Source organism: Micropterus dolomieu, linkage group LG16 (genome assembly GCF_021292245.1).
Source record: "Micropterus dolomieu isolate WLL.071019.BEF.003 ecotype Adirondacks linkage group LG16, ASM2129224v1, whole genome shotgun sequence".
In the NCBI taxonomy this organism is placed as follows: Eukaryota; Metazoa; Chordata; class Actinopteri; order Centrarchiformes; family Centrarchidae; genus Micropterus; species Micropterus dolomieu.
The window spans coordinates 17,067,529-17,082,408 of record NC_060165.1 but is presented as its reverse complement, the minus strand read 5'-3'; the positions used below and the strand labels follow the sequence as shown (position 1 = coordinate 17,082,408).

The 14,880-nt window shown below is 39.4% G+C and overlaps 2 protein-coding genes across 3 annotated transcripts; both read left to right on the top strand.

Annotated features, from left to right (window-relative positions):
* Positions 1-842: 842 nt before the first annotated feature.
* Positions 843-9,922, top strand: def6c (DEF6 guanine nucleotide exchange factor c). Of its 2 annotated transcripts, XM_046072098.1 has the most exons (13): positions 843-914; positions 1,192-1,363; positions 2,111-2,251; positions 3,832-4,014; positions 4,718-4,948; positions 5,055-5,201; positions 5,396-5,504; positions 6,375-6,604; positions 6,682-6,789; positions 7,038-7,204; positions 7,986-8,184; positions 8,267-8,357; positions 9,418-9,922. In XM_046072098.1, exons 2-13 carry the CDS (start codon positions 1,268-1,270, stop codon positions 9,621-9,623), a joined length of 1,908 nt encoding a protein of 635 aa, XP_045928054.1. In that variant the 5' UTR covers positions 843-914; positions 1,192-1,267; the 3' UTR covers positions 9,624-9,922. The 2 variants fall into 2 exon arrangements, with proteins under 2 accessions (XP_045928054.1, XP_045928053.1); XM_046072097.1 differs by having other exon boundaries at positions 882-1,363.
* Positions 9,923-11,247: 1,325 nt separating this feature from the next.
* mcat (malonyl CoA:ACP acyltransferase (mitochondrial)) lies at positions 11,248-14,849 on the top strand. The gene is made up of 5 exons (XM_046072141.1): positions 11,248-11,872; positions 12,727-12,814; positions 12,908-13,125; positions 13,215-13,352; positions 14,461-14,849. The coding sequence occupies exons 1-5, from the start codon at positions 11,429-11,431 to the stop codon at positions 14,731-14,733; spliced, it is 1,161 nt and encodes a 386-aa protein (XP_045928097.1). The 5' UTR covers positions 11,248-11,428; the 3' UTR covers positions 14,734-14,849.
* The last annotated feature ends 31 nt before the right edge of the window (positions 14,850-14,880 follow it).

The window sequence follows — 14,880 nt, the reverse complement described above, 5'->3', positions numbered from 1 at the left end:
GATGTATATTTTCATAATTTATCACAAAGTTAACCTTAAAACCTATATATATCAACCTTTAGTGACAGGGAGGCTTTGGGCTGTGGCATCCAAACAATGACAACCATTTTTTTCATGACCTAATTATGGTATTGATTAGCCTACATTATGCCCAATAAGGCTTGCTGATGCTTTCTGTCTGATTACACTGTCCTTGTGTAACCTAATTTCCCTGAGGTTGCTACATCCCCGCCAGCAGTTTCATCACACAAAAGATGAGTTCTGAGAGATGTTCAAGCAACACCTCAGGGAAGGACTTTTCAGGGAATCCACATTTTTGCTACCTCTGAAAACTCTTTTGGGTTGGGCACTTTAATGTGCACAATTTATAACTTATATCCTGCAAAAACAAATGTTCACCAGAAGGGACATAAAATGGCTGCAGAGTGCTGCAAATTAAAGTCACCATGAGATCTCCACCACCCCAAAAACACTTCCTAAATATGGAGAGCAGTGAGGAGAACATAGAATTACTTGATTAAGGATGTAAAGGATCACAACCTTAATTAGGCTAATCAGGTTTTAACATTTATACTATCTGTATATTATAAGGGTAACTTCTCAGAGTTGACAGGTTATATTATATATATACTGTCATAATACATTCAGAGATGTTTAAAGGTGTTTTTGTGAATTCAAAATACTGTGGTGTCCCTTAACTTTGCAGATTTTGACACTTCTATCAGAAAATATGGCTTTTTGCTCTTTATAAAAATGGGCGTGTCTCTAAAATCTCGATATGCCTCCTGTATCTGATAGCAGAGAACCTCTTATTCGGTATTTGGATGGCAGCAATTCAGGAATTCAGATATCCACCCTCTACTATCTGGATAAATGTCTTGGAAATGTAGCGTGGATATGTCTACATTAGCTCTGTAAGTTTGTGTTTTTTAATCCAGATCCATGTAACCTATAGAGCGGAAGGCAAGAAAATTATCACACATATATTATCAGGAATGTAAACCAGACTTTTCTAAGTGTTTCACATGTGTAAAATCGTTTTTCAATTATAGTGGAGGAAAGTGCAGCCCTGCGTCTCTGCTCTCTGCCTCTTTAAGTCTGCCCTACATCTGACTCATTTTGGTCCTTTGCAGTTTGCACAGCAGCCTGTACTCTGTCCCACATTTTATTTGGCGATTCTCACCACCACAGCTCGCCCGTCCCTGCGTAAAAGTTGCCGCGCTGCTCTTGGAAATGTAGTTGCTTTGCGCACGACGAGCTCCCCAAAATGGACTTAAAATCCGAACTCCTCAAGTCCATCTGGTACGCTTTCACATCGCTGGACGTCGAGAAGTGCGGGAAAGTGTCCAAATCGCAGTTAAAGGTAAGTATGCAGTCATTTTAAAATCAGGAAACTGAGACGGGGGGCGTCCACTGGACAGCACATACTTTAATAGCGCTAACATTTCCTTTAAATTCCCTTTTTTATTAAGACAAACCAAAACCCACCAGTCTCTATAGTTTTTATATAGGCCTAACATATGTTGTGAAATATTAAGTTGGACTATGTGAATTAACGTTGTAATCTTGGGAACCGTCAACACTCAAACGCCGTACAAGCTCACACAATCCAAATATTTGAAAAAGCTTTAAACACTTCTTCCAACAAATACATAACCTGCTCAGAGTGAAGGTGAGGTGTGAGCCCGTGTTTCAGCTTTAAGATCAAAGTCCAACTTTTTTTCTGTGGCACAGAGTCACAAATAGGCTAGTCATATAACACCACCATGGTCAGGGTTTCAAATAAAAAGGCAAGGCAGAGAACACAACAAGTACATATCTTTTATTGTCATCTTTCCCCTCAGTGAGGGTTATTTTTGTCTGTCATGTTTCTTTCTGTCCGGTTCCTACATGCCTGACTGAGCCCCCACAGGAGAGAAGAATCCAGGGAAATAGCGGTAACTGTCCTGACACGCTCCGTCCCTGAAGGCTGTCTGTGCTTGTGTGTGTTTGTGGATATATGAAGAAATAGGGAGGGCGCAGAAGTGATATTGAGACTGTGTTTGTGTGCATATATATATATATATAAATGTACTGTATCTCTCTCTCTCTCTCTGTGTTACCTCATCAGGTGCTTTCCCACAACCTGTACACAGTGCTGAATATCCCACATGACCCTGTGGCTCTGGAGGAGCATTTCCAGGATGATGATGATGGGCCAGTGTCTAATCATGGCTACATGCCCTACCTCAACAAATATATTCTGGATAAGGTACTGTGGGTATTGAAATCACCTCCTCATAGCAGTTATTGGAATATAGATATACAGAAATGTTATATATCAAAAAGTTTTATTTAATTTGTCAAGAGTTAAATTATATATATAGCCTATTTTATACAGTATCTCACAAAAGTGAGTACACCCCTCACATTTTTGATAAATTTTTGATTATATCTTTTCATGTGACAACAGTGAAGAAATTACACTTTGCTACAATGTAAAGTAGTGAGTGTGCAGCTTGTATAACAGTGTAAATTTGCTGTCCCCTCAAAATAACACATCACACAGCCATTAATGTCTAAACCGCTGGCAACAACAGTGAGGACACCCCTAAGTGAAAATGTCCAAATGGGGCCCAAAGTGTCAATATTTTGTGTGGCCACCATTATTTTCCAGCGCTGCCTTAACCCTCTTGGGCACGGAGTTCACCAGAGCTTCACAGGTTGCCACTGGAGTCCTCTTCCACTCCTCCATGACGACATCACAGAGCTGGTGGATGTTAGAGACCTTGCGCTCCTCCACCTTCCATTTGAGGATGCCCCACAGATGCTCAATTGGGTTTAGGTCTGGAGACATGTTTGGCCAGTCTATCACCTTTACCCTCAGCTTCTTTTGCAAGGCAGTGGTCGTTTTGGAGGTGTGTTGGGGTCGTTATGCGTCCCAGTGTCCGAAGGGAGGGGATCATGCTCTTCTTCAGTATGTCACAGTACATGTTGGCATTCATGGTTCCCTCAGTGAACTGTAGCTTCCCAGTGCCGGCAGCACTCATGCAGCCCCCGACCGTGACACTCCCACCACCATGCTTGACTGTAAGCAAGACACACTTGTGTTTGGACTCCTCACCTGGTTGCCGCCACACATACTTGACACCATCAGAACCAAATAAGTTTATCTTGGTCTCATCAGACCACAGGACATGGTTCCAGTAATCCATGTCCTTAGTCTGCTTGTCTTCAGCAAACTGTTTGCTTTCTTATGCATCATCTTTAGAAGAGACTTCCTTCTGGGAGAACACACACTGGAGTTTTATTTTGACTCAATCCCACATACACTGCCCTGCTGCTGTAAACACTTAAAATGTATATTAATCCACCACTGAAAATAGTTCCCAAAAAATACAGTATTTACTCCAAATTGAGCAACATTTGCTAGAAACTAAAGTGGATAGCTGTAAGGAAAGTGTGTAGTTTTTGTAGATTTGTTACCTTTCTTTTTATGGGATTTGTTGACAACAAGATATTGCCAGTCATGTCCTTTAAGTTCCTCTTACATTAGAATTTGAACATATTTGTAAAATGTGCACACTTAATATCTATCATTTACTGGCTTATGAATGATATTGGGTTGTTCTTACCAGGAACTTTGGAAATTTCATTTTACAAACATTTCTTAGAAGCAGAGCTGCTTGTAGAGGCAGATATAATCTCCTTGGTTTAAGTCAAACCTCCGTAGATGGAGTAGCTTTCCATGAATCTGGGTTTAGGTTAGGAGAAAGACATAACCTCATTGGTTGAGTGATTTATCATACCCATTATGTTTCAGTCATTAGAAGTCTTTTTCTGTCTTTTCAGGTCAAAGAGGGTATGTTTGACAAGGAGAAGTTTGATGACCTGTGCTGGATGATGACCAGGAAGAAGAACTTCAAGGGGTTAACACAGGGGGCGCTGCTATCTGAAAGAGACTGTTTCAAGCTCTTCTGTTTATTCAACCTCCTGTCTGAGGACCGCTACCCACTGGTGATGATACCAGAGGAGGTAAAAGAGTTGATGAGAGAGTAAAGTTTGTTTGTGTAAAACGAGAGACACATACTGTAGGTACGACTTAATTTTGGGGATTTGATAGAGGCCTGATTGACTAGGGGTTGGCTAAGAAGTTCCAAATCCATTCTATTTGCATATACGCCTCTGAGTATAAAATGCAAACATTTTGATTATGTACAGCAAGAGAAACAATAAGTGCAAAAATTTCTTCCTTAACATTCACTGAGCGAATAAAAATAAATAAAAAGTAACAAATCACACAGGGAAACAAGTCAAGACCAAGGGTTAGAGGCAGTTACACGACACACTTTCACGGTGGTCGCCTTATTGCTAAAAGGATAAATTATGGTCCTTATAAACCCAGCTTGTGTCTGACAGTAAAATTTTTCACAGCAGAAAAAAAAGTAATTGTAAGTAAGTAAGTTAATGAGTCTCTTCCTTCCTGCACTTCCTCCATAATGCTTTTGGTTTCCTGTAGACAGAGATAAAAATAAACCGCTTTTATACCGTCCGCCCAGTAGCTTTCCTCTGTAAAGGTATATGTTGCAGAAATACACTGATGCAATATGTCAGCTTACTCAGTATCACCCAATATCAGCAACAGTGGCCTAGCTAGTATTATTTTGACCGTCAATATTTGTTTTTTGGGATCTTTTCTTCATAAACTTATATATTTCTAATATTTTAATACTTTTAGGTGGAGTATCTCCTCAAGAAAATATCCACAGCCATGAGCCAGGAGTGGGATGGGAAACCCTTGGAGGACTTTATGTCGCGGGATGCTGCAGTGCAGGAACAGGACATGTCTATATGGAACTTCCTGGAGCACCTGGGTGCTGGCCGGCTGATGAGGGTCACCAATGCAGAGGCCTTCAGTCTGGCTTTGGACGAGGTCTTTCTGGAGATGTATCACAATGTCCTCAAGAGGGTCAGTACTTTATGTATCTTCATTTTTTTCCCACTCAAGGTTTTTGTTTTGTTGTATTATCTCATCATTTTTCTCTTTCTTCTTCAATTCTGTGCCTTGTTTCCAGGGTTATATGTGGAAAAAGGGACATGTACGTAGGAACTGGACTGAGCGTTGGTTTGTGCTGAAGCCCTCCTCCATGGCTTACTACGTCAGCGAGGACTTGAAAGACAAGAAAGGGGAGATCCAGCTGGATAAGAGCTGTGTCATTGAGGTGGGTGAAGAAATGTAATTTAAACATTGCATGTTTATTCATATGGTGTGCAGGCAAATTATGTGCTTTGGATGTGTTCAAACAGGGTCCTTCACAGCACGTAAATCCCCATATTCTTGTATTTTAATAACATGATTTAACCGTCAAGCTACACTATCTGAAATGTGTTATATTTTCTCCTCTTTCTGTTTCAGCCTATTCCAGACAGGGAGGGGAAGCGCTGCCTTTTCTGTGTGAAAACCCACAATAAAACCTATGAGATGAGTGCGCCTGACCAGAGACAAAAGGTGGAGTGGACTCAAGGTGTGTTGTTGTGTATAAGGTTAGGCAAACAGAGTCATTTTGACTGCAGTGACTTATCATGTGGGGGACTTCTAATAAAATTAACTGATTTAAGATGAGACATTTTGAAGGAACAATTTGAATTTTTGGCTTGTTTGCTTTTTTGTGCAGAGTTGAGAATTGATTTCACTCTTATGGTAAATATGAAGCTGCTGCCAGAAGCCAGTAAGCTTAGCTTAGCGCAAAGACATGAAACAGGGGGAAACAGCTAGCCTGATTCAGTCCAGTCTAGACTCCAGGAAGTTACTCTGCACAGCCAATACATAGTCCAGCATTATAACCTCCTGTAAAACCTTTGTTTTTTGTACTAATAGAATATGTTAATTATTGAGATTTAGAGGTACTGGCAGGTGGATTTTGTAACTGTTGGACTGCGCTAGTCTAGCTGTTTTCAATCTTTATGCTAAGCTAATCAGCCTCTGTCTGTAACTTTGCATTCACTGTACAGATATGAGAGTGATATCAATCTTCTCATCTAACTACATACTACATACATACTACTAAAACATTTTTGGTTAGTAAATATCTTAAACAGTTAATCGATCATCAAAATTCTGTACTCGATTAGTCATTTTAACACTAGATTTTTTTAGATTTTGTTTTTCTGTATTCACGGTTAGTGCTCGCTAAGGATCTTACAGCTGCAACAGTCACTGGCAAATCCTACTTTATTGGTCATTTCCATAATTTTGGGGATTTGAGGAAGAGAAGAAATACTGCTCCTTTATTCATTCATCAAAATAAAGGAGCAAAAACAGTATTACAGTATCTACCATGTGTAATTCCAAGAAAAACAAATACCACTTTAAGATCTTTATGCAACCTCTTCAGCTATTCAGACAGCCCTTCGTCTCCAGAGTGCGGCCAAGTCCTCCCTTCACCATGAACTCAAACTGAAGAGACGGGTCCAGCGGGAACACAGCCAACAGGAGCGCAGCCGGAGCTCCCGGAGCAGCTGCAGCAGCCGGAGCAGCTATTCAGACGACTCCACCATCCAAGAGATGGAGAAGATGGAGAAGGAGAAAGACAAACAGGATTTAGAGATAGAAAGCATCATACAGGTAAGAGCGGAAGGAATCAGTGGAGGGACGATTAATCGTAATGTTAGTTTTAACCTCCGTTTATCTGTTTCTTGCAGCATGCACGTGAATTGGAAACGAAACGAAGGGAGGCAGAGGAAAGAGAAAGGAGGAAACAGAAGGAGGTGCAGATGGAGCTGGAGAGACAGCTCAAAGAGGTTGAGACGGTAGGAGAAACTTTTCCAGATGACAATGTTTATTAACAATTCGCAGAAGTTGGATTTAGAGTCCATCCCATTGACTTTGACCTGTCAATACAGCACGAAAACATTGGCATTATAAAATTCAGGCTTAACCTTCAGTGATTTTTAGTGGTGTAGACACAGTTATGGCATTCCTGGAAAAGGTGATTCAGGAATAGGTCAGTTCTTTCCACCCAAGTGGTGTGTGTAAATGTGTGTGTGTGTTCACCTAGTTGAGAGACAGCATGCAGGCAGAGATGCAGGAGAAGGAAAGGGAGGCTGAGCAACAGAAGAAGAGGATCCAGGAGTTGGAGCTGACACAGCGGAAACTGGAGGCTGCTCTCAACATGGAGATCCAGGCTCGGCTGGAGGAGGAGAGGGCCAGACAGGAGCTGGAAAGGTAACAAACATACACACCCACTGTATTCCCCTATACTCTGAACCAGGGGTTTTCAAAGTATTTCTCTTTTGGGGATAATCAAGGATCAAGTTTTGGTACTATAGGTCTCATAATGCTTTGGGGGATGTTAACAGCAAGTACAATGATGCAGAGGACTAAGCATATGTCTTAAAACGTCAGCCCTGTTATTTTTATACTGTATTTGTTTACATTTTGGCAAACTGGTACCATTAAAAGTACACTGAATGAGCTATTTTTGCAATGTACCCATGAATAAACAGACAAGTATCACTGGATTACTTTTACTTTGAAGAATACTTTAAAAATTGATGATTCTTTAGATGATTTGATCTGAAAACTTCTAAAGTTCTAAACTATTTCTAAGCGGATTTATAGACGTTTGTTTGCAATGGACAAAAGATAATGTTATACACAAAAAGTGTAAGTCCTACTGTTCAGATTTGACTGAGTTATGACTCAGAGAAAGAGTAGGATTTTTGCAGCAATCAGGCACTCATGGTTTTGAAATACCTCAATTGCCTCTGAGCTGTATGTCACAGCCACTGCTGCTGCTTCAACTGCTGACCGTAGTCATCGTGGTCACCAAGCTTATTTGTCTGGGCCAAATCAGAAGCCAAACTACAACAAGTGACTTCTCGTTATTTTCAGAACACTGACATGCTGTGCTAATGAAAACCCACAATCTAAACCAAACCAAACTACAGACTTTGTGGTGACTTGATTGTATTTGGTGCTTCTTGTCTGTCTTCTTCCTCTCCAGGTTGCTGCAGGTGGAAGAAGAGAAGAAGAAGCAGTTCCAGCTCCTCCAGGAGCAGCAGAGGGCCTTGCAGAGCCTCAGCCCCATACAGGTGGCCTCCGATGGCAGTACAGGCGAGGATACCCCCGCAGCTATTCACTCGGCCTCTCAGGAGCTCCTGGACCTGCGGGCCTCTCGCCAGAGGAGCCACCAGCACCTGGAGGCAAGAAGGAGACAGTGTGTTTAAATTGGCGCATCATGTTTAATACTATAAACACCCTCATGAGAATTTTTTCCTATTCCAGGAGCTACAAGAGAAGCTGAGGAATGCCAGTCAACATGTGCGGCACTGGAACGTCCAGCTGAACCGTCTGATGACACCCGTCACTCCTGGAGGTGCTGTATGTTCTTATTGCTGTGGGTCTGATTAAAGGGGCAACACAACAACTTTTAAGTTGATGTATGGGCTGGTGCCCCAATGTCAGCAAAAATGCACCCTACTGAAAGTAGTAAAAAGTCGTGGAGAAAAAGTAGTAAAAATCTCTCCTTGCCCGAGGGGTAATAATTATTTCATTTTAGCACACCTTTGTGATTATATCCATCCATTCTCTATAACTGAGTATACTGTGTAGGTGTCAGGGGGGCTGGAGCCAGTCCTAGCTGACATTGGGCGAGAGGTTGTAATTATAGCTTCACCTAATTTTAACAGGCTAAAATTGTTGAAATTTAAGAAAAGGCTTTACTGATCTGTATTTGAGCCTAATCTCTAATCTAAGGGTCAAGTAAGCATCGGGTTATTTTAAGGTATGTTAAATTGGTAAATGAAAAGACAGGTGAGGTATAAAATCCAGTTTACAGTCACTAGATGTTTTGGAATTACCATCAATTTAAGTTAAAAATGGTAATTTATCAAAAAGTCACTGATCAATAGCATCATAATAATGCCATTTATTGTGCTGAATAGATTGATTTCCTATAAGTAAGATCCTTACAATCTCTGTCCGTTTTGATTAACTTTGTTAAAAAAAAAATTATAATAATAATAATAAAAACTATTCTAATGTACATCTGGATCCAAATTTGCATTAAAATACAGTCATTGTAGGGCGCTGGTTAGCTCGGTTAGAGGCGGTGAGTGCAGCTCTTTACTGCATGTCATCCCCTTTGTCTCTCTATCTGAAAAATAAATACAAAAAAAATCTTTAAAATGGCATACACTAAAATGTTGTTTTCCTTCAAGAAAGTCCAGTAGTCACTGAGAAAATATTGAAAACTGCATTGTCAGGAAATCCTTTAAAAATGCCACTGAAATTGATCGAAAACCGTCAACACAAACTTACAAACACCTAATGGTACCTAAAATATAACCTACTTTTGCAGCCTTGACCTAAAAGTCAAATATATCAGTGAACCTCACAAAACCAAATGTTTTTTGTTTGTTTGTTTGTTTTTGTAGAGCGTTTGGAATATCGCCTATCATCAAATCGCAAGTGTCCCAAAAAGGAAGCCCTGGCTAGTAACGAGTTCATCTCTAAATTCAAGATAAGAGCCGATCAGAACAGCCAGCTACCAGAGGACGAGAGACTGGAGGAGCAGATGGAGGCCGCCAACCTGTCAGATGGATCAGACGAATCACAGGGAAAACCCAATGGACAAATGTGATCACCGTGTTTACGGTTAGGGGAACACGTTTTCACATCTACACATTCAGAAATGATAAAATTTGCTTAAGACTGAGAGCGGAAAGTGGAAGGAAAAAAGCTATTAACAATACAAAAAGTGTTGTGTTATATTTATACATTGAAATGCACACTAAGATGGAGAGCAAAGATGACAAAGCACAATGTGAAGCAGGATTTAATAAAAACACATTTGACTAACTAACATTTGACTGATCAACAGAGATTTCCAGTTTTGTACAATAAAATTTATTGGTGAATAATAAAACTCATTTTATGAAATTTGTCTTTTCGTGCCACTTTCTACTTCTACTCCATTACATTTCAGACTTTATTACAATTATTTCACAGCTTAATTTACCAGTTATTTTACAAGTTAAGATTTTTGTCTACACAACATACAAAGAGCTTATGAAACATGATGTTTTGTTATAAATTAAACTACCCAATAGTTTAGACAAGTACAGCTGGAGCGATTAGTCAATTAATCCATTAGTTGACAGACAGAAAATCTATTGGAAACTATATATATGTAACTCACTAACATTTTTCATGCTAAAACATTTCATGGTTCTATTTTTACAAACCAAACAATCAATCAATTAATGGAGAAAATAATCAGCAGATAGGTCAGTCTCTACAAAAATCATTAAAAGTGTAATTAAAATATTCAAATGTTAAATGACTTATTATATTGTTAAACAGCTCATAATTATTAAATAAGAAGAATGGTAATAATGAAGAAATAAATACATTAGAGTAACATTTCTTTACAACAGCCTTTTATTAATTTTTAGCTATAAAAAATTAAAAAAAGATGAAAGTGCCATCTAGATGACACCATGGAACTCATTTTTAGCATGTGCAGTCAAAACAAATTAGCACTAAAATATCCTTATGCAGGGAGAGAAATTATCTACTTTTTATAATTTGTCATTATGTTTTTACTGTGTCTTAACTGAGAAGAAACTAAAGACAAATTTCCTTCCCTATTCTTTATTGTCATATGCACAACAATTTACAGTGGTAGCAGTTGTTGGGTAGTACAATGCTCATACGAAAATCTGTATGTATAAAAAAATCACATCTAATTAGAATCTGAAACAAAATAGTGCAATAACTACAATATAGAAATAAAATGTAATATAAATATAGAATATAATACTGCAACAGACAGGTGATTACTGTATATACGTAATGAGAACTGGTTATAGACAGGTATGCACATTGCACATATATATATATATACTGTGTTGGATCAACATGTAGTAAAATAAATCTATTTAGTGTGATGTAAACAGGTTGTAAACAATATGTAACCAGATAAGTAAGCAGGTGGAGCCAGTGCAGTGGAATGTAATTATGGCAGTAGTATAAGGTGTAGTATAAAGATCAATATGGAATTAAATTCAGTCTTTGATGGTGGATATTTTCTAAAGGTTCGGTATATAGAAAATATTTGTTTTACAAAGATACGCAATAAGGGAGTGATGTGCTAAATTGATCGTCTGTATGAAATATGTTGTCAACAAAATCATGGCATATTGTGGCCTGAAGGTGGCGCAGCAGCAGGAAATAACAAAGAGGTGACCCGGATAGAAAATGAAATCAAGCCAGGTGACCTCAGTTAACATGGCGGCTCTCTGGACTGTGTCATGTGGACTGTAGAAAAGATGTCTGTTAGGCGCTAAATGTAGTGTTTCGTTCAGTAAGTATAGTTTTACAGTTTAATTGCAGGTTATGGGTTTGTCTTAATTCGTGAAGAGATCCTTAAGGCAGGAGTACGCCATGTTGGCATCAGTGGCTGTCAGTGTGACAGCAGCCTCCAGAGGGAAGGTCAGGTCTCTGGTCTCTGTGGGCAGGAGACTGTCCACAAACCAACCTGGCTCCCCGGGTGGAAGTCACCACCCTCCGCCCGGAGCCCCCGCTCCTCTCCCGGACACTGAGCCGCCCGCGATGGAGCAGTGGCGACCCAGAAAAGACCCCAGTGGCTGCTCCGTACTCCTCTTCCCTGGGCAGGGCAGCCAGTTTGTGGGCATGGGTAGAGGACTTTTGAAGTACCCCAACGTAAAAGAAATGTTCATGGTAGCCCAAAAGATCCTCGGGTACGACCTGCTGGCTCTGTGCCTGGAGGGACCCGAGGAGGAGCTGATGAAGACGGTTCACTGTCAGCCGGCGGTGTTTGTCACCTCGCTGGCTGCAGTGGAGAGGCTCAACCACGAAAACCCCACGGTTGGTAGTCTACAATATATTCGACAACTATTTTGTAATTAGAAGTCATTTGTGAAGGGGAAATGGCAAAAATGTGCTTGTTTCAGCCTGTCTTTGTGTGGAGTTGATGAGTTTCTCTCTTTTTATGCTTTTTATATAATGGCAAATTCACTTTTTAAGTTTTGGACAAAAAAACAATAACAAACAAACAATTTATCGACTCTGACAGTTTTCTGACCAAATAATGAATCAAAAAAGAAACAATTATGATGATAATAAACCCTATTAGTCTCTATATAAGCCTTTTATTATTTTTACTGCATTCTTCAATTTCCATCTTGTTTTAACTGTAGGCCTATCACTGATTTAATGATTTAATTTGCATTTCAGGACAGCAAAGAGGCAAATAATATCAGACACTTAAAAGAATACAGAATAAAGTGGAATAAAATACCCAACAATAATATTAAGATAAGACATGTTGGAAATAAAACAGCATGCTAGCATTTTAAACAGCATCTTTTTAAATATAGGTTTAGAAAAGTTTTGCTTTATCAATTTTTTTAAATAATAAAAATATTTATTATTCGCAGCACTAGTCAATTTTTTAATATTGTTTATGATTAATATTTTCTTGAAATTTTCCTTGTTAACACAGTAGTCCAAAACGACTTATATTACAAAGAAAAAAATATATGTATATTTTAAAAAACCTATGTAATAAAGTAAACATATTTTGATCCTTAAAAGTAGCAATATCATGACATAAACAGTCCATTAAAAGAAAGAGTAGCTACATTTTATGAGCAAAACAGTGAAACTAGCACTAACTGGAACAAGTACGTGTGGTCATGTTTTTACACTTCTGTCCTCAGGCCATTGAGACGTGTGTTGCTGCTGCAGGCTTCAGCGTTGGAGAATTCGCTGCCCTGGTGTTTTCTGGTGCCATGAACTATGCAGAAGGTAAACATGACGAGTTTCTTAACTTGTTTGGGACAAAGATGTTAGCCAGTTCAAAAGTTAAAGTGTCATATTTACCCCCTCTGTGTCTTCTAGCTCTCTATGCGGTTAAGGTGCGTGCAGAGGCCATGCAGAAAGCTTCAGAGCTGGTTCCTAGTGGGATGCTGTCAGTCATTGGTAGACCACAGGCCCAGTATAAACATGCCTGTGTGCAGGCTAAAGAACACTGTGCGAGCCTGGGTATCGAGCAGCCGGTCTGCTCTGTGGCCAACTATCTGTTCCCTGATGGCAGAGTCATTGCAGGGCACCAACAGGTATTTCAAGGCAGTTTTGATTATTTTGATCTATTTTTTTAAGTCCTGCACATGCTTTGTGCTTTATCATTACAGTGTTGTTTTTCCAGGCTCTGGTTTTCCTCCAGCAAAACTCGCGACATCTCCAGTTCATGAGGACCAAACCTCTCCCAGTCAGCGGGGCTTTTCACACAGAGCTGATGGAGTCGGCCACTGAACCCCTCAGAGAGGTGCTCAGACAGGTGGAGGTCAGTCAAACATTTTTTAAGCCACAGCTGCCCTTCATGGTATATTCTTATGATCCAATGGTTGCCATGATAATCATATATAATCATATTTCTGACTGCTGTGACATGCTAGAAACCATCTTGCATTTGCATGACAACCAGCGTGCAGCATAACTGCATGTTTAACATGGTTTTTAATGTAATGATTTTCATGTTTCCGTATTCATATGTTTGTAAATATAATATAAACATGTTAATTTAAATGTCGCTTTGTTTCTAAAAATATAAAACAATATTTAAAATATTCTGTAAAAATTATGAAAAGATTGATCATTTACTGAACCTTTAAGACAGAAATCCGCATAGTTATGTCCAAAATAAAAGAAATGCCAACATAAAGTGTGTTTTAAACAACCACCTTAAATCAGTGGTTCCCACCCTCTTTAAACTAGAGCCCGACCGATAAATCGGTGTGCCGATATTGTCAGCCAATATGAGCTGATTGCAGATAAATGGGTATCAGTGTTTATGACAATTAAAAAAGAAACAGAAAGACGGATTCTTCAGTAATGAGTGTTGTCGTTGCAAAATCTGTCAACATACGTGTTTGGATGTTATCTTGGTGAGGTCTCTCTTTTTGTTTGTGTTGTTTCTGAAAAGAAGAGGAAAAAAAGGATATCGGCTGATATATCAAAAGATCGGATTTTAAAATCATCAAAAATGGTATCCATCTTAGAAATCCCATATTGGTCGGGCTCTACTTTAAACAAACTACAGCTGCAATGATTAATCCATTAATTAATCAGTAAATTGACAAAAAATTGTCAAATTGTTCAAGCAAAAATGCCTAAAATTTACTGGGTCCAGGAGGATTTCATAGATAAGAAACTAAACTTTGGACTGTCCTTTGGACTTTTTTTGCAATTTTCTGACATTTTATGTAAGCTACAAACCAACCATCAACATTTTACACTTGAGAGGGTAAAAACCTCACTGCCTCACTTTAACAATAATTCATTTCATCCACATCTCGTGTAATAATTTCTAACCTCACCAATATCTCACACTTGCACGCCTTGACTGATTTAGTACTTGTCACCTAACCCCTCTCTCTTCTCTCACCGCTCAGGTCCGTCGTCCTGAGATCAACGTGTACTCCAACGTGGACGGCAAGCGCTACATGAACGAGAGCCACGTGCGCAGGCAGCTGGTAAAGCAGCTTGTGTCACCTGTGAAGTGGGAGCAAACTCTGCACGAGATCTACGAGAGGACGCAGGGGAAGAAGTTCCCTCACACCTATGAAGTCGGCCCGGGAAAACAGCTCGGTGCCACACTTCAGAAGTGCAACAGGAAGGCCTTCAAAGACTATGCACATGTGGAAGTCACCACTTATGAAGACTGATAATGCAGATAGGCAGATTCAGGACTAACAAGATCCTAAACCTGCAAGCTCCTGTGGTTGCTTATTATGGTGTTGCTTGTGTATTATTATGTAATTAAATGATTTTTTTAAATTAATGACAATACAGAATTTTATCATTTCAAAGTT

Excerpts from the sequence above, each read along its gene's own strand:
- def6c (XM_046072098.1), top strand. The coding sequence starts at position 1,268 with ATGGACTTAAAATCCGAACTCCTCAAGTCCATCTGGTACGCTTTCACA. Across the intron at positions 6,605-6,681 it reads AGATAGAAAGCATCATACAG|CATGCACGTGAATTGGAAAC; the intron begins GTAAGAGCGGAA and ends TGTTTCTTGCAG. Across the intron at positions 7,205-7,985 it reads GCCAGACAGGAGCTGGAAAG|GTTGCTGCAGGTGGAAGAAG; the intron begins GTAACAAACATA and ends CTTCCTCTCCAG.
- mcat (XM_046072141.1), top strand. The coding sequence starts at position 11,429 with ATGTTGGCATCAGTGGCTGTCAGTGTGACAGCAGCCTCCAGAGGGAAG. Across the intron at positions 11,873-12,726 it reads TCAACCACGAAAACCCCACG|GCCATTGAGACGTGTGTTGC; the intron begins GTTGGTAGTCTA and ends TTCTGTCCTCAG. Across the intron at positions 13,126-13,214 it reads TCATTGCAGGGCACCAACAG|GCTCTGGTTTTCCTCCAGCA; the intron begins GTATTTCAAGGC and ends TTGTTTTTCCAG.